Here is an 18,610-nt window from a genome sequence, read left to right as displayed (position 1 = left end):
ACAGTGAAGGTGCCCTCGGCCATGATTTGCTGGGGGCTTGTGGGCACCGGACGCTGCTCTGAGCACACGCACGCCCCGCATCATCCTCACAACACTCCGAAGGTTCTGTTATGTACGGGGTCCCTCAGCCTCGACACCGTGACCTCTGGGAAGGTGTCCTGTGCTGGAAGCTGTCCGGGGTGTCCGAGGGCATTGGGCAGCATCGCCGTCCCCCACCCAATCAGTGCCAGGAGCACCCCCCAGCCGTGGCAACCAGAAATGTGTCCCGAGGTGACCAGGTGTCCCCAGGGGGCCTGCTGGTCCGTGATGACCCCGCATGGCGGTCAGGCTGGCGGTGGTCGTGGCCGGGGGTGTGGACCCGGGCCCTCAATGGCTCGTGATGCGGGAAACTGAGTTCAGAGACGTCAGCGGGACGTCTCTGGCCCGAAGCCCTCAGCTAATGAAACACAAAAGCACATAAATCCGTGTCGACGAAAGGGACGTGGCTGTAAGCGGGTGGGTGGATGGACAGCCGGGGTGAGGGCCCCCCTCCGTGTGCTGTTCTCCGTGTTTGTCGGGGGTCTGGCAGGGAAAGTGCAGAGGAATGCGGGTGAGCAGTGCGATCCCGGGCTGCAGAGGGGCTGCAGCGCCAGGACCCCCCGGGGTCCTGTTAGCAGACAGTGTAGCACTGAGGCCTGTGAAGGCGCTGCCAGGCAGGGTGGGGGGCAGGGGCAGCTCTGCCTAGCGGGGGGTGCTCCTGCCTTCCCTCACCGGCGGCAGGTGAGCCGAGGGACTGAGAGCTGGGGCAGGGACATGGAGGTCTCGTCTAGCTTGTGTCCTGCCTCCTTGGTGCAGGGCTGTCTGCCAGGACCAGAGAGGTGGCTGTTTTGAGAAAGCGGCACAGCTCGACCCCAGGCCCTGGCTGGCACCCAGCAGCCCCTGACCGCCGGGGGGTCCTGGGCCTCCATGGGGATGGGGCTTTGGCTTGTGGAGGCATCAAGGCCTGGCATCTGCTCGGCCTGCACATGGCTCGGGGGTGGTGGGAGAGAGGACCAGGTGGGAGCCCTTCCCTTCCCGGCCCAGGCCACTCCAACGATGCACCTGGAATGGGACTTGTGTCCGGCCGGCGGGCTCCAGCTGCCTCCTACCCTTGGGGGCTGACCCATTGCACCCCTGGCCCGTGGCTGGCTGCTTGTTGGACAGCAGGGCCTGGGTGTCAGGCGGGGTCAGGCCCCGGGCTGAGGGGAAGCGAGGCCAGCCTCCAGGATGAACCCTTCTCTAGGGCAATGGGCAGCCCAGGCAGGACATGAGGTGCGGTGGGATGCCAGGTCAGGGCACAGGACACCCAGGGGGCTGCTTGTCCTCACTACCTCCTCTGGGACTTGTCTCCTGGTTTCGTCAGAAAGTATTCTATTGCTTTGTGAACCGTGCTCAGTTTCCAACTGTAAGGGTGGCGTGGTGGTGAAGAGGGGCGGCTGGAGGCGGAGCTCCCTCTCAGCACGGCCCCTTGGGGTGCAGCCCTCAGCCCCTCTGAGCCTTCCTCTCTCCACGCGGGCACCTGGAAGGCTGGTGCACCAGCAGGGCCCTGGGGCAAGATGCCAGCCCCTCCTGAGCCAGGCCGCGGGCCTCATTCAGGGTGCCTCACCGAACCTTCTCTCCCCGATCTCTGTCCACAAAGTTTAAAACAGGTACGAGGCCACCACCTGGCTTGATTCTCTGATGGTGGGTGTAACAGTTTTCTTTCTCTTTTTTAAAAAAGATTTTATGTATTTATTCATGAGAGACACACACACATACACACAGAAGCAGGGACACAGGCAGAGGGAGAAGCAGGCTCCACGCAGGGAGCCCGATGCGGGACTCGATCCCGGGTCTCCAGGACCAGGCCTGGGCTGAAGGCGGCACTAAACCGCTGAGCCACCCGGGCTGCCCAAATTAATTGAGAAGATTTTTTTTCTTTCTTTCTTTTTCTTTTCTTTTTTTTAAGTAGGCTCCATGCCCAACATGGGGCTTGAACTCACAACCCTGAGATCAAGAGTCACACACTCTACTGACTGAACCACCCTGAGAAGGTTCTTTTTTTTTTTTTTTTTTTGAGAAGGTTCTTTTCTTTCTTTTTTTTTAAAGATTTTATTTATTCACTTGAGAGAGAGTGTGGGAGAGCACAAGCCAGGGGGAGGGGCAGAGGGAGAGGGAGAGGCAGGCTCTGAGCAAGGAGCCCGAGGCGGGACTCCATCCTAGGACCATAGGATCAAGACTTGAGTTGAAGGCCAATGCTTAACCGCTGAGTTCCCCAGGCACCCGGGTCTAGCAGTCCTCTGAGTCCTCTAAACACTCCCTGAGAACCCCTTTGACCCTCTCTCAGCTCCTTGGGCAGCACTCTGGGAATAGCCCAGTGATGAGCTCCCCGTCCACGGTGCTCCTTCTATGAGTCTGATTATTGACCTACGGCAGGTTCCTCAGGCCCAGAGACAGACCTGGAGACAGGTGCCCCAGGTACACAGTCCTGGCCTTCCGGGTCATTCCATGCTGTGTTCTTGCTCATCATTTGGTGTTCTCTGTGTTTCCACCCCCCACCCCACGCCGGCCTGGTGCTCTCCTAGGCCTTTGGGAGGGCGCAGGTACAAAAGCACAGAGCCCCCTATGCCGGGTCCCGCCCTCAGGAGATGGACACCCTTGGCCCACAATGGGTCTGTCCTGGTTCTCATCTGAGCTCTTACCCTTAGTCTAAACCGTGGATCTATTCCCAGGGCTGGGCGGGTCCTCTTCCCACCTCTGCCCTCCCCGTTTCCCCTCACCCCTACCTGGCTGTGGACTTAATTTGGGACATGTTGGCTGGGAGACCCGCAGATGCCAGGCACGGAGCGGGGGCCCGGAGGCTCTGGGATGGAAGAGGTGGGCCCCTTCTCGCCATGAGCTCTTGCCCCAGCTGGGATGGAAGTGGGGGTGGGGGCAGGTGCGGGAAGGACCCTGCAGCACAGCCTACCCTGTGTCGTAGAGAGGGCCCCAGGCGGCAAGCATGGGGATGTGGAAGGTCCCAGGCGTTCACAGCAGGGAGATGGAGTCTTGGCAAAACGAATGTGAGGAAGACAAGGTGGTGGAGAGGATGGTGGCCTCTGGGCTGGGGAGCAAGCACGCCTGTGCTGGGCAGGCAGGGGCTCTGCCCTTGGACGGGGGTCCCCCATCTCCCTGCTGCCTGGCTACCTTGGAACACATGTCCTGGGGTTGTCAGCAGAGACGTCTTTGTCTCTCCTGCCGGCTGGAAGCTCATCCGCCTGCAGGGGACCCTGAGAACCAGCGCCCAGGGCCGGGGCACTGCCTCACTCTGTACAACACCCAACCCTCCAAACACACAGATTTACTGTCCTGCAGTGAATTTTACTGTCCTGGTCAGTGCCCAGCTGGAGCATATTTATGCAGAATCCCGACACGGCACCTGGCAGTGTCACACGCCCGTCGTCTCATCCCTCCTCCTCCCTGCCACTCTCTGCAGGTTGCTGCTGCCTGCTGTGTGGCCTGCTGGGAGGACCCCGTCCTGCCTCAGGGAGCTGGGAGTCCCCAGGAGCCCTGGGGGCCAGGGGTAGGTGGGAGATGAGCTCCACAAGGGCGGGAGCATTCGAAGATGGGGTGCAGCTGAGGGCGTGGTCAGTGGGCACCCCATGCGTCCCGGAATCCTGCCCCGGGACACTTCTCGCAGGGGCCAGGGAGCTGTGGGCAAAACAAAGCAAAGGCTTAGTTTCCTTGGTGTTGAAGTTACAGGTTTTGCTGACCTCAGAGTGGGCCCCCATCCCGTGTTTTAGGACCGTACGAGCCTAGGGTGCAGGGGCTTCATGGCTCATTGTCCAGTAGGAGGGGTGGGGACGTCAGCCTGGCTGGGCCTCCGGCTGTGGGGCCTGCGCTGCCCTAGGCTGCATGGTGGCCTCACAGGCAGGTGGGGAGGTGGGAGCTGGATCAGCCCGGAACCCACAAGTTCAGGAACAGAGTCACCCTGGTGTTCAGCAGAGCCAGGGGCCTGGAGGCCTGGCTTCTAGACTTGCCCCAGACCTTCCAGGACTGCCTCTCCTGGACTCGGTTTCCCCACCTGCAACAGAAAGTGCAGACAGTATCTAAAATCCTTCCTGGGCTGTCTTGTGAGTCTGCCCAGACAGCCTGAATTCTCTCTGAATCCAGGGGGATTTCACATTCTCCCTGATAATATCTTGCACTGGCTTCAGCAAGTCCTGGCGCCGTATCCCTCAGTGCGAAGAGGCGCTAGGGCGGGAGGACGGGCCGGGCCAAGTTTTATGGGAGGTAACTGGATCCCAGCCACCCAGATGCTGGAGAGGAATGTGTGTCTGTGCAGCCAGCAAGGGCCTTCTGGTCGCAACACACAGAATGATGAGGCCCGGGCCCAGACTGCACCCCGGCCAAGGGTTGGGGAGCAGGGCCCTGCCACGGTCCCCCGCGACCCACACTCGCGGCACACAGGTGGGTGCACAACCCTGGCTGAGCAGCGTCTTCGTTTTGCAACAATCTCCCCAAGATGCTCAGGCCCCAAGCTTCTGTGAGCCTTGCATTCCTCGAGGAAGAAGGGGAGGAGGGAATTGTCCCCTTGGCAGCCAACTGAGCAGATGTCCTTACCTCCCACACGGTGGCCTTGAGGTCCCTGCGTGGTCCCCCTCGAGGGGGGATGTGGTGTTCCTGGTGCCTCGGCCGAGGACAGCCACCCCCCTCCCCCCACCGCCGGAAAGTGGCGAGCACATTGTGAGGCACAGCAACAAGCAATTTTCTTCTGAAAAAGAATTTCAGGTCAAAAGGAAATTACATTTCTTCTGATGGTGTGGAGTCCTCGCCGTGGCACGTTGGGATTCAATTCACTCAGGGTGGAATGTTCGCCCACCTGCACACGTTGTGCAGATGGTCGGAGGCTCGGGCCTCCCAACAGAGCCCCCCGGGCCTTCAGTTTTCACCACTGCCTAAAAGCGCTTTGTAGGACCTGTGCAGTTTCACAGTGGCTCTAGAAAGTCGGGGGGCTATGGGCGGGGCCCGTGGGTGTAGCCCAGAAATCCGTGTGGCCACAGCGGCGGTTCAAGGTGTCCCCTGGGGGATGTCTGCTTGCCGCGGAAGTGTAAGTCAAGGTGTGGCTAGAGTGAGCATGGATGGCCCTGAGGGACCCTGGGGCGTGAGCGTCAGAGATTCCAGAAGTTCCTCCAGGGCAGGACTCCAACCTTTTTCTGCAGGGAACGCTGGCCGTTCTCACTCTGCAGCCGCGGCCTCGCTCTGTGGGTGCAACAGCCAGCTGTCTTCCTCAGGGACCGTCCGTAGCTCTGATCAGTGGCTCTGAACCTGTGGTCCCAGGGGCAGCTGGCTGGGCAGGGTCTGCGGCCTCCCCGGCATGCCCGGGGCCTGGGACGGGAAGTCTGAGGGCCGCACAGTTTCTACGGAGCTTTTCAGATCCTTAGGGACGGTCAAGTTTCTGGCATATGATTTGAGCATCGTACCTTTTATTTATTCTTATTCTTGGAAATGAGTTTCCAGTCATCCCCTTCACCACACACAACCCCACCGCCAGCATCCCTACCACTCCCCCTACGACCGCACCACCATCTCCACCATCATCCCCATCACCACCATCCTACCACCCCCATCATCCCCACTATACCATCGTCACCACCACCGTCATCCCCACAACCACCACCATCACCATCCCCACCACCAAGCCCACCACACCATCCTCACCTCTACCACCATCCCCATCACCCCCATCACCCTCATCAACATCCCTGCCTCCACCTCCACTCCCCCCACCAACTACTGCCATCACCACTATCTTTACTACCCTAATTACCTCCATCACCACCACCACGCCACCGTCACTGTCACCACCACTGCACACTAGCCTTGTGGACTTGACCACTGGGAGAAATTGCACATCCCACTAGCAGAACATTATTAGAATCAAAGATATATTGGGAGCCTCCAGGGGGTTTGAAAAATGAAGATCCTTGAACCTATTTTCCCCTCCTGGGTTCAGGGCACCAGGCCTCTGCAGAGGGCTGCCCAGGCTCTTATCCCTGGGATCAGACCCAGCCCTTGCTTCCAGGGTCCCTGGGATCCTCACTTATTTAAGAGATGACTGAGTTGGAGGATGTGCCTGGTGTCGGTGGTGCTGTTACACAACCAAATGCCTGGAAACTTGTAAAACTGCCATGAGCTAATGTGATCTGAAAAGGTTGGACATGCTGGCCTGTGTCCGTGGGCGCATCTGCTTGAGCCCTCCTGCGATATTTACCCAGAAAGTCACACTCCAGGCTTGTCTGGATGACGCACATGCCCAGGGCATCCCACGGGAGCCATGTGGCCTCCCCTGCCTGGGGATCCACTGGGCATCCACGAGGCCTTTGATCTGAGCCCAGGCAGTAACTCAGCATCTCCCTGGATTCAAGTCATGTCCACAGAAAGCTGGTGGGAGTGCAGTGAGGCACCAAGCACGGGGTTGAGCTCCTGAAGCACATCTTACGAAAACCCAAGCACCCAAGATTTTACTGAAACCCAGCCACCCAAAAATAGTCAAATGAGTCAGTCTATGGCAGGGAACATGCGCATCTTATGGCTTTGCACACGTGCTCTACAGTTGGAAACGCTGGTTGAGCGCTTGCACAGCTGCTTACTAGTCCTGAGGCCTCCTCTGGGTGTGCTGGAATGGATTTGTACCAGCTGGAGAGCTGGGAGTTAAATCTGTGGGAAGACTGGTGAGTGCTGGTAAACTCATCAGTGGCCTGAAATGGGCCATGTGGGGGTATTTACACCACAGGAAGTGGTAAATGCTGCAGAATGACGCCCCCGCCCCTGGTCAGAGCTGATTATCAAATGTTTCCCAGGACATCAGTGGGCCTGGGGCAAGTGACCGGACTCTCCAGATCATCCCAATTCCTCATTTGTGAAATGGGCATGACGGTAGCACCGCCTCACCACCTGTGAGCACCCTGCCTGGGGTTTCATGGGGACAATTCTGCTGAGCACTCCCAGGAGCCTATGAAGGACACACCATTATCATGTAGGGCTTGCGGAAGAGACCCAGAGGGAGGCAGTCACTAGGGATGCAGCACTGGGGACTCAGATTTAAACCCGAGCCCACACTCTCAGCTACCACGGTGCCTGCTGCTTCTGCAGGCAGCTGGCGCCTCACCTCCCTGTGTCAGCATCTGCCGCCCGCCCCCCTTGCTCCTGGCACCGAGAGCATCAAGAAAGTGCAAATCACCCAGTCCCTCGAGGCTTTAGGCGCCCATCCATGGAGAAAAGGGTGTTCCGTTTTTATCATCTCAACCTTTTTTAAGCATGTACTTCAGTAGTGTTTACTGGGTTCACACTGTTGTGCAAAAAGATTTCCAGAAATTTTTCATCTTGCAGAACGGCAACTCTATGCTCCGTAACAACCCCCATTTGTCCTTCCCCCAGCCCCTGGTAACCACCATGTGCTTTCTGTCTCTTATGAGTTTGACTAATTTAATTCCATGAAAATGAAATCATGTAGGGTTCATCTCTGTGTTTGGCTTATTTCACTCAGCCTCTTGTCCTCAAGGTCTGTGCATGTTGTGGCAGGTATCAGGATCTCCTTCCTTTTAATAGTTGAATAACATCCGTTGTATGGACAGACCCCACTTTATTTATCTATTCATCTGTCAGCCAATACGTGGGTTGCTTCGACTTCTTAGCTATTGTGAATAACGCTGCTGGGAACATGCGTGTGCAAACATTTCCAGATCTTCCTTTCAGTCATTTTGGGCATCTACCCAGAAGTTGAATTGCTGGACGTGTGGCCATACTATTTTTCATTTTTCGAGGAATCTCTGTACCGTTTTCCCTAGCAGTTACACCAGCTGTGCCTACAGGTTCAGCTTTATCCACACCCCTGCTAACACCGCTTAGTTTCTGGTTTATTTTATTTCGTTTTATGGCGGCCATCCTAGTGGGTGTGAGCTCGTATCTCATTGTGGTAGTGATTTGCATTTCTCTAATGATTAGGGATAATGACCATCCTTGCAAGTTATAATTGTTGGTCATCTGAGTATCCTCTTTGGAAAAAATACCAATTCGAGTCCTTTGCTCATTTTTTAGTCAGGTTATTTGTTTCGTTTGGGGTTGAGTTGTAGGAGTTCTTTATGTATTCTTGATATTAACCCCTTATCAGATATATGATTCATAGATATTTTCTCCTACTCAGTAGGGTGCCTTTTCACTGTTGGCACTTTCCTCTGATGCACAGAAGTTTTCACGTTTGATGTAGTCCCATGTGACTAATGTTGCTTTTTGCTGCCTGTACCGTTAGTGTCATATTCAAGAGGTCATCTCCAAGTCGGGTGTCGTGAAGCTTTCCCCTGTTTTCTCCTGGAAGTATTATAGTTTTAGGACTTACACTTAGGTCTTTAATCCATTTTGGGTTAAAATTTGTATATTAGGCAAGATCAGGGTCCATTTTCATTCTTTTGCAGGTGGATATCCAATTTCCCCAACAACATGTGTTGAAGAGACTGTTTCTTCCCCTGTTGAGTGGTTTCAGCAGCTTGTTGAAGATGACTTGACCATATATCCATGAAGGCTTATTTCTGGGCTCTCTTTCTTATTCCACTGGTTTATGTGTCTGCTTTTATGCCAGTATCACACTATTTTGATTACGGAAGCTTCGTAGTAAGTTATGAGATCAGAAACTGAGAGTCCTGCAGCCTTCTTCAAGATCCTTTTGGCTATTTGAGGTCCCTTAAGATCCCCTGTGAATGCTGGAATGCATTTTCCTATTTCTGCAAAAAGTACCTGGGATTTTGAGAGGGATACGTTGAATCTGCCGATCACTTTGGGTGGTATTGATGTCTTAATGGTACTGTCTTCTGATGTGTGAACATAGGGTGTCATTCCATTTACTTGTATCATCTTTCATTTCTTTCAGCAAAGTTTTGTAGGAGTCTTTCACCTCCATAGTTTGGTTTACTTTTAAGTATTTTATTCCTTTTGATGCTATCATAAATGGAATTTTGAAAAAAATGTCCTTTTTGGATATTTCCTCGTTAAGGTAGAAAAATGCCATTGAATTTTGCATGTTGATTTTGTATCCTGCAACCTCGTTGAATGTGTTTATTAATTCCAACAGTATCTGGCGGGGGGCGGGGTGTCTTTAGGGTGAGAAGAGGCCTTAAATAAAACCCCTTTAAGGCCCTTCCTGATGACCTTCCATGATTTTGTGACTCCATCCAGAGCCTGTGGTTCCTGTAAGAGAGTGGGGCTCTGTTTTGCAAGGGAATTTGCTTCATTTTGGGGCTTACTTTTAAGTTCAATCCAACGCAGTCTTTACTGGCAGATGACTGTGTACCAGGAGCCATGTTTCCCATGAACTTGAGGAGCAGAAGCGCTGGCCTCCTCTGTCTATGGGATGGGGGCATGGAGGTGGGGAGAGGTTGACCACATGGGGTATCCTCATTCTCAGCTCTCCACTTTTACTACATGTCCCTGCCCAGAGGAAACGAGGACTCCCCTAACTCTACTGCTTTAGTGGAGACAAATGCAGGATATCTCGAGAACCAATAATCCTGTGAATTTAGGAAGGCACCTGGAGTGCCCAGACTTTCCCTCACTTTGCCAGAAGCAGAGGTCTATCCGCCCCAGTTTCCTTCCATCATTCAAGAAGTATTTCTTTAGCACCTACTGTGTGCTGGGCCCGAGCACAAGGGTATAGTGGAAAGCCAGGCCGGCCAGCCCCTGGCCTTTTGGGACTCCTAGGAGCTGCAGGAGGGCCTGGGGGAGCTCTATCCCACCAGTGAATTCAAGCTGAGCCCCAGTGCCTGACCCTCTCACTTAACTGGGAGCATGTATGTCTGACATGAACCTGCCATCCTCGGCCATTAGTGGGAGAGCTTTAAAAATGATTTTCCCTTTTTCAAAGCGAGATTGGCTTTGAGCCCCAAGCTCCTCCGTGGGCTGTCTAAAATTAGAACCCCGTTGACAAGGCAATCTTTGTCAGGGGCCCACGGCTTGCACTAGGGAAGCAGGGAAATGTCAACAGTACATTTTCTGTGTCAATTTTGAGTTTTCTGAGAGGCCTGGGCAAATGGCAACTCAGAGCAAATGTTCACTGTTTCAAAAGCTTTCAGAATCCAGCCCCTCAGCAGCAATGTGATTAAAGTGTCAGATTTATAAGGAGCTGGGTCAATGTCCGGGAGAGTAGCCTCCGCTCCCTCCTGTGTAGACAGGATCCCGGCCGGAGCTGCACAGGTGGGCTTTCCACTCATGGCTGTGATGGGGTAAGCTCTTCTGTCTCCATGAGCTCTGCATCCTGCTGTGCTCTCCTTGTCCCTTTTGTGACCAGGGCAGTCCTGGGGCTGACCTCACCTGTGGGGACACAGTGGGCTCCAGGATTTGCCCAAAGGCCAGGAAGCAGACACCTGTAGCTGGGTCTGGAAACATCAGGCAAGCAAACCAACTCTGCAGGACAAGTCCCCGGCCACCAGCCATCGGCCATTGGCCAGGGAGTTGTGCCCCCTGCTGCTTGTGGCCTCTGTGGTGCTGCTAGCCCAGTACACAGGTGTGCCCACCACACCTACAGAGAGACCCGCTGCCCCATCCGAGATGTGTGTGCTCAGGCTCTGCGTGGCGCCTCTGCTTTTGTGTTGTCCCCTGGATATTGTTTACTTCAGTCCCCACCATTGTGTGGGGCTGAGAAGGGCTCCAGTGACGTAATGTTTGTGAAGAACTTTGCCCAGGGACACTGTGTGAACAGTACTGTCTTCTCCATGGGGTTGGGCGGCCCACCCAGCTCTCACTCAAATGACTCACAAGCATCTGCAGCCTAGTGGCAAGGTCCTTCCAACCCCATGGCACATCTTTCTGTCCCACCCTCCCAGGGCAGGGAGGTAGACACGTGGTTCCCAGGCCTCAACTCTTCTAAGTCACTGTGTGAGCAGGTGTCCTGGGGAACTCACCTGCTCCAGCTCTGCACCCTGGACCCTGCTCCCCCGGAAGGACTTTCTGCAGCCTCCAACTCTGCTAACCTTCCAGCCAGGCCTGTGCCTCCCAGACAGGGGCCTTCCTTCCCAGGACTTGCACACTCTGGGCGTGGTTGCCCTAGAACTGGCTTGTGCTTCTGGCCAGGTCCTTCTAAGACTCGGGTCCTGGGGCCCGAGGCTGACCAGGCTGGGGAGCAGTCACAAGGACAACCCAGCGCCTGTCTGCTTCCCCTCCTGGTACCTCTGCACCCCCCTCGGGTGCAGCCATGGTGAGCCATGAGCTGAGCCACCGTCCTCCCCCCAACTCCTTCACCCACATCCCTCAGCGCTTCTTAAGACAGACAAGGCCAGGCTCCTGACCCCATTTACAGGTGAGGAAGTTGAGGCCGGAGGGAGTCCGGGACACTCACCAAAGTGGTGATTGAATGGTGGCCTCCAAAACAGATGTCTGCATCCTGGCCCCCCGTCCAGAACCCGTGAACATGGCCTTAGTTGGAAATTGCATCTTTGCAGATGAGATTAACATAAGAATCTTAAGATGGGGGATCCCTGGGTGGCACAGCGGTTTAGCGCCTGCCTTTGGCCCAGGGCATGATCCTGGAGACCCGGGATCGAGTCCCACATTGGGCTCCTGGTACATGGAGCCTGCGTCTCCCTCTGCCTGTGTCTCTGCCTCTCTCTCTCTCTCTCTCTCTCTCTCTCTCTCTCTCTGTGTGACTATCATAAAAAATAAAAATTTTAAAAAAAGAATAAAAGAAAAAGAATCTTAAGATGGGATCATCCAGGATCAGGGTGGGTCCCAACTCCAATGGCAAGTGTCCTGATGAAAGATCAAAGTAGAGGAGACACAGACACAGAGCAGAAGCCATGTAACATAGAGATCAGAGGGGTGTGACCACCAGCGAAGGAGCACCTGCAGCCACCAGAAGCTGGGAGAGGCAGGAGGGACCCTCTCCTAGAGCTTGCTGACACCGTGATGTGGGGCTTTGAGCCTCCAGAATTGGGAGACAATACCTTTCTGCTGTTTGAAGCCCCCATCTGGTATGGCCACCCCAGGACACTCACTCACACAGAGACTTAGAAGACTTGAGGCCTGGGCACCATGTGTCTACTTTCTCACACTCCTAGCATTGACACTCCTTATTCTTCCCCTTAAAGATTTCTTTTTTAAATATAAATATAAATATATATATTTTAAAATATATATATATATATTTATTGAAGTTCAATTTGCCAACATATAGTATAACACTCAGTGCTCATCCCGTCAAGTGCTTTTAAGGATTTCCAGAGCCTGGAACTCTGTCCTCGGAGACCCCACTTCTTGGTGGCAGGCCGGCCTGGGCCCAGGGCCAGCTAAGGAGAATGGTGACAGTAGGCAGTGTCCACCAGTGAGTGGCAGCTGGGCCTTGACCTGGGTCTCCTGACCCGGGCCCAGGTCTGAGCACTGCCCTGTCCTTCCAGGTGCGGGCCATGAGGCTCTCCTTTGTCGGGGAGCTGGGCTGGGAGCTGCATGTGCCCAGGTCGGCCTGTGTGCCTGTGTACCAGGCTGTGATGACCGCAGGCACCAAGCACGGCCTTGTCAACGCTGGGTACCGGGCCATCGACTCCCTGAGCATCGAGAAAGGTATGTGCAGGAGCCACACGGTGCCCAGAGCCATGCTGCAGGCAGGGCAGCTGCCGCCCCCTGCACTTCTTTCCAGCCCTTCTCTGCCTCCCCTCTACCCCTTCGTGTCTTCCTCCCCAGCCGACACCCCCAACACCCTTCCTGCCCTGCCCATGAACCAGGTCTGCCCCACAGTCCTGGGGATGGCACGGGGGGTCTCTGGCACCTGTGCTTGGAGGGCAAGGGGGGCAGGTGCTTACCCGGCCTTGTGGAGCTGAATTTGGACTCAGTGCTTGGGCTTCCCCAGGAGGTTTGAAGAATATCTGGGCAGTGCTGCCCAGGTGCCTCTCCAGCGCCTCAACGGGCAGTGCAGAGGTCGGAAGGGGCGTCTGTTCCTGAGGGCTTGCCCAGGGGACCTTCGGCAGCAAGGATGACATACACCCCTGGGGTCTTCGGATGAGCCTGTCCCCCACCTCTGCTGGGTGTTGAGCCCGGGTTCTCCTCCCCACAGGCTACCGGCACTGGCATGCCGACCTGCGCCCAGATGACAGTCCCCTGGAGGCAGGCTTGGCCTTCACCTGCAAGCTCAAGTCGGCTGTCCCCTTCCTGGGGCGGGAGGCCCTGGAGAAGCAGTGGGCCCACGGCCTCCCCCGGCGCCTGGTGTGCTTCACGGTGGATGAGTGAGTATCCCATGGTCCTGCGTCCGTCTGGTAGGGCAGGGTCAGCAAGGCCCCAGGAGATGTGGTGAGGGCACACCCTCCTCAAACATAGCTTTTGAAAGAGAAAGGTGCACCTCTAAGCCACCTCCCTGCAGGCGCGTCTACACTGAGGGTCTGGCTTCCCAGTCACTGTGACCTCCCACTGTGTTCTGGTGCAGTCCTCCCCACGCCCTGGACTGGGGCCACCATCCCCACTTCCAGCTGGAGACCTCAGGTGCCAGGGGACAGGGTAGCTCAGCTCTGTCCACTCAGCTCTGTCCTCAGGAGCTGGGCCCCTGCCGTCCCTGGTTTCCACTTGGGACCAGCTACTCTGAAATGACAGTACCAGGCTGCAGTCAGCACCGCCGTGGCTCCGCGGGACTCCAAGTAGCAACAGTCTCCAGGACGGTGGCGGCCGGGCCTTATTGATCTGCTGCTGACAGGCAGCCGCAAGTGAAGCCACTTCTCCCAGATTTCTGGAGCCATCAAAAGAAGTGTCAAGAGCTACAGGGGGCAGAGGGGGGAGGCAGAAAGGGAGCAGAGCTGTGGCTTGTCATCGTCCTGCTGCTTCTCCCCAGGCTCCTGTCAGGCTGGCCCTCCGCGTGCAGCTTGTCTACCTCTTGGGGAGCAGCTTAGCTCCAGTTTGGAGACGCAGACGGAGAAGGGGTCTGTGGAGCCCCTCCACCCCCGGCCCTGCAGAAAGCACCTGCAGCCTGATGCCAGGCTCTAGGAACAGCCTCGGACAGCACCTGTCACAGCCTGGCTCGCCCCACCCAGGGGTTCTCTGCTGGGCTGCCAAATCCACCCGGTGCTGAGGCTATGGATGGTCTCCAACCCGAGGAAGGTCACAGCCAAGGTGCCAGCTGTGGAGCCGCTAGGAGCTGCCCCTCTGCTCTCTGCGGTGAGCCAGGCTGGTGGCCTCCCCGAGCCCGTTTCCTCGCCTGCAAACAGCATGTAGCCTGCAGGACGAGGGTGAATGAAAGAGCAGGGGTGCGCCGCGGAACATCCATCTGTCCCACCGTCTTCTCTCAGACGTCACAGAGGCCCCCAGACCCTGTCCACACACCTCAGCTCAGGGCGGGATCCACACAGCCACATCAGCATCAGAGGACCCAGCCTGGCTCCCCTGGGCTCGTCCCTCTCCCGGGGGGCACGTGGGGCGGCACCCGGTGTGGCCCCGGACACCCGTCAGGCTCTCCCTACACACCACGAAAGAGGCCCCTGGAGGGCGGAGTCGGAAAAGATCCGCGTCCAGACTCACCGGTTACTTACGGGGGTGGCGCTGCCGTGACCGCAGGTTAATCTGTTTTCTGTTCTGAATTTTCAAAGACTTTATAGTCAGCTCATACCTTATGTTCTAAAGAAAAGGACTTTTGCGAGATTATGCGTCGTACTGTGAAAAGAGAGCCTGGAGGCGGAGGAAAGCAGGCCTAGGGGCATAAGGTTACATTGGTCAGAAGTCGGGGGAAACCAGTGGAAGGTGGGCCTTCCCCGATTCCGGAACACCGCGGCCTTCTGCAGACTCGGGGGCAGGGCCCGTTCCCGTCTTTTCTACTTGGTCGTCCAGGGCCCGGAGCCTGTGCGCTGGCATCCCCGGGAGGCCGAGCTGGCCCTGTGGTCGCGGGCGGGTGGGGCGCAGCACCCCTCTGGAACTCCAGGGCCCCAGCAGCCATCTGTCTTGCTTTTTCCAGAAAAGTGCCCATGTTCGGCCTAGAGGCCATCTGGAGGAACGGCCAGGTGGTAGGCCACATCCGGAGAGCTGACTTTGGGTTCTTCATTGACAAAACCCTCGCCTATGGCTACATCCGGGACCCCAGTGGCGGGCCGGTGAGTCCTGCCCCCCATCTCTGCCGAGGAGAGCCCGGTTCCTCGCTGGGCGCCGCGCTAGCACCTCTGTGCCACACACACCCCTGCAGCACCTGGGCGGGGGTACCCGGGGTCACTGCTCATGGGGCCGCATCTCTGGGTTGGGAGCGCTTTCTGTGTTTTCTGTCTGGAAGAATCTAACTTTGGGATCTCCAGGATTCTGTTGGTCTGAAAGTCTCTAGGCCAGGGACTTCGGCTCCTACAGCCAGACGCAGACCTCCAGCCTGGGGCGGACGCTGGGGTGAGCAGAGGCAGGGTTCGGGTCCTCTAGGACCATCGTCCTCTCTTTCCTACCCTCATCCCAGAGGCATCCCAGGCATGGGGGGCACACGCATCAGTGCACATGACTGTATGCACACGTGTGTAGGCACGCACGGATGCATGTGTAGGCACATGCACATCCTGCCACGTGACCCTTTATAAGCCCCCAAAACCCCCCACTGAGACTGGTTCTTCCCTCCACACCCAGTCGGGGAGCAGGGGCAGAGAAAGGGCCCATCAAGGCTCGGCAGGGGTCGAAGTCCCAGGTGGCTGGAAGCTCTTGCCAGGCCAGCTGGTCACAGGGGTGGGGGGGCAGGAGTGGGAGAGGAGGTCAGGTGGCAAGGGCCAGGCCATGTGGTGTGAGAGCAGAGCAGGAGGAGCTAGAGTCGAAGTACCTTTATGGCCAAACCTGCTCACTTCCCTGGAGTGTGCCGCATGAGCCCCGTAATAGCTGGGAAATTGGGGCCCTCAAATGCTCAGACTGCAGGGGCCAGGGCACCCATTCAGCTGGTGCTGAGCTTTCTGGTTCTCTCCAAGAACTCAGGCTGCATCCCCCTACCTGTCCCCAGTAGAGACTCCAGAGGGAGAGCCACCTGGGAGGGTCAGCGAGAAGGAGGAGGCAGGGTGTGGATGTGAGCCCAGGCAGGGTGCAAGGGATGAGCTGGGCCTGGCATATAGGCCTGGGGAGGGGGCAGGGCATAGCGGCTCCCACCCTGGGGGTCCTGGGGGACCTGGGCCCTGAGCCGGCCTGTCCTGCATGGCCAAGAGAGAAGAGTCCTTGACGTCCTGGAGCAGAGCCCCAGATGCCCCCTCCGTGGCTGGGCCCTGGGTGTGGGCTCTGTGCTGAGAGCAGGGTCCCTGAGCGGGGCCAGCATGCCAGGGGTCCAGGACATGGGCTGTTTACTGCTCCCGGGTTTCCCAGGGATTGGAAGTTTCAGGAACCGGAGGTATACGGCCCTGGGGAAGAAACCCCAGCTCTGCTGGGCCCCAGGCAGGCAAGTCCACGTCAGGGAACCTACCCACTCAGAGCAGCTCCCCAGTTCAGAGGAGGCTCTTGGCACAGAGAAGGGTTTGCTCATGAGGAGGAAGTAAGGCTGAGCCTCCCCTTTGGAAGCAGATGGGCACGAGCCCAGCAGCCACCAGATAATGAGTGACCTGCATACCCTCTTCTTCTATAACAGGTCTCGCTGGACTTCGTGAAGAGTGGGGACTATGCTCTGGAGAGGATGGGGGTGACCTACCCTGCCCGGGCTCACCTGAGGTCTCCCTTCGACCCTGACAACAAGAGGGTGAAGGGAATCTACTGATGTGCCCATGGGGCGGAGTCTCAGCTGGCCGGGAGGCTGAGACCCACTCCGTCCCTGCTGACCATCCGCACGGGGCCCGGCACCCTGGCCCGGGACCTGGACCCCAACCAGACCATGGGCCCTCCCTGCTCTTGGGCCTGCTAACCCCCCAAACAGGCACAAACCGAATGGCCACAAGACCCAGAGGGCCCACCCCTCCCCTTCCCCCCTCCCCCCAGAGCAAACCTGTAAGGCCTTGGGCGCAGGGAGCGCGGCATGTGGCCTGCTACCAGCCTCTGAGAAGATGCTCGGTCAACCCTTGGTGAGCCCAGGGTGGATGCAGGGGGCAGAGATTCACCTGCCGTCCCGGCCTGCCTGACGGGTGGACTGCCCGGAGCGCCACCGGAGAGTTCCCAGGTGCATCCAGAGCTGGCGATCGCGTGAGGCCCGACTGGTGCTGTCTGCCATGAGCACAGTGTTGGAGGCAGGAGCAGACGTGCCAGCGTGGCTTGGTGGCCGCCGTCGGGCCGTGTCCCAGATGCTGGCAGCCGGGACAAATCTAGAAAGCAAGCTCTTCCTGCCTTGACCTGCTTTTCACGTGGGAAAGCCTTCTGACCATCACAGGAGAGCAGAAGCCAGGGGTGGGAGGGGCATCACTTGGGTGCCCTCCTCAGCCACATAGGGCCCCACCCAGTGCCTTGATTTCTCCAAGGGTGCCTCACTCACTGGGCCTGTAAGGAGGGCGTGCTGCTGGCTAAGAACTTGACGGGATCCTCATGCTTTGTGGCCTCCATTCTTGCTATTTGACTGGGACCCAGCTCCCGTGCTGACTCTCTTGTCTTGCGGCCCTGGGGAGGACCGTGTACAGGGTCTTCCAAAGGGGGTGACTGCCTTGCTCCCTTTCTCTGGGCCGCCAGAACTCACTAACATTGACCTGTGTGAGCCTCGTCCCTGCCTCCCTGGCTGGAGTGGGTGTCCCTCCTGCTCCACGCCCAGGTCCCAGGTCCCCCTCCCTTCCACCTTCTGGACTCACACCAGCAGGATGTCCCTGCCCAAGTATGCCTGAACCTTTGGGGAGCAGGGGACAAGAAGGACAGGGTTCCTGCGGACACACACAAGAAACAGCATGTGGGGGCGGCCGCGGGCAGTCCGCGGTGGGCCCCGGCTGCTGTCAGATGCTCACACACCACACATGAGCACAGTGCACATGAGCAGCCCTACTGCAGACTGAGCTGGAACCGGTCAGGCTCATAAAGTCAAAGTCGTGAGAAGACGTTTGGGTTTCAGATGGCCTTTGGCCCCCTCGCCAGACCGCAGGTTGGGGAGCTTGGGCCCCTGGCTTTGACATGCCTCAGGCAGCGGAGCACCTGCAGCCTTTCCTGCTGCCCACAGGCAAGGCTGGCTCCTGCCCGAGAGAGTCTGGGGGAAGCCAAGTGGACCTCGAGGGGCCAGAAATGGAGAGGTGGGGAGACAGCTTCCCAGAAGGCCTTGGCCCACTTCTCCAGGCTCTGTGGTTTGGCCCCAGAGCCCTGGATTGGGCCGGCCCTGTGTCCCCCCGATCCCCCAACAGCCTGTCCCGGGTGGGCAGAGGCTGAGGGTGTGTGTGGGGGCAGACCCAGGTTGCAATCCTACCCCTGCCTCCCAGGCTGGGCCATTGCTGTCATTGTGCATGCCCCTGTGCTGGGGAGAAATAGCCCCGGTCCCTCGGAAGGGGCAGCAGGTCACCACGTGGGAGAGGCTGTGAGCCACCTCCCAAGCTCTCCTGCCACATCCTCCAGCTCCAGGAAGGTCCAGGTGGCCGAGGCCCCAGGCGTGCTCTTGGTGGCTTAGGAACGGCCCCATCACCATCCCCTCCCAGTGCCCCCGGGTCAGTCCCTCCTTGCCCTCCATCTGGTCACCTGTTGCCCTGCATGATCTTGAAGGTTTTACCGGACAAGCAGC

The 18,610-nt window shown here is 57.5% G+C and overlaps 1 protein-coding gene and 1 long non-coding RNA gene across 4 annotated transcripts in view; one reads left to right on the top strand and one right to left on the bottom strand.

Moving 5' to 3' along the window:
- Positions 1 to 17,446, top strand: part of SARDH (sarcosine dehydrogenase) — a 63,215-nt gene extending 45,769 nt beyond the window's left edge. For 2 of the 3 annotated variants that reach the window (XM_025475678.3, XM_049114371.1), the window contains 4 exons: positions 12,417 to 12,579; positions 13,070 to 13,238; positions 14,948 to 15,083; positions 16,565 to 17,446. In XM_025475678.3, the coding sequence (XP_025331463.3) occupies positions 12,417 to 12,579; positions 13,070 to 13,238; positions 14,948 to 15,083; positions 16,565 to 16,690 (594 nt within the window). In that variant the 3' untranslated portion in view covers positions 16,691 to 17,446. Of the gene's footprint in view, positions 1 to 12,416; positions 12,580 to 13,069; positions 13,239 to 13,834; positions 14,158 to 14,947; positions 15,086 to 16,564 lie in introns of those variants that run through there. The other variant, XR_007413075.1, reaches the window with a different exon arrangement.
- Positions 2,140 to 15,279, bottom strand: LOC112677417 (uncharacterized). Its single transcript, XR_003147026.3, has 4 exons — positions 14,518 to 15,279; positions 13,603 to 13,760; positions 12,819 to 13,329; positions 2,140 to 3,687 (listed from the first exon to the last, which is right to left on the bottom strand). It is a non-coding gene; the product is annotated as an uncharacterized LOC112677417 (long non-coding RNA).
- Positions 17,447 to 18,610: the final 1,164 nt, after the last annotated feature.

The sequence above is a fragment of the Canis lupus genome, chromosome 9 (assembly GCF_003254725.2).
Source record: "Canis lupus dingo isolate Sandy chromosome 9, ASM325472v2, whole genome shotgun sequence".
Lineage (NCBI taxonomy): Eukaryota > Metazoa > Chordata > Mammalia > Carnivora > Canidae > Canis > Canis lupus.
The sequence above is the reverse complement of the archived record's forward strand: the minus strand, read 5'-3'. Positions and strand labels throughout refer to the sequence as shown.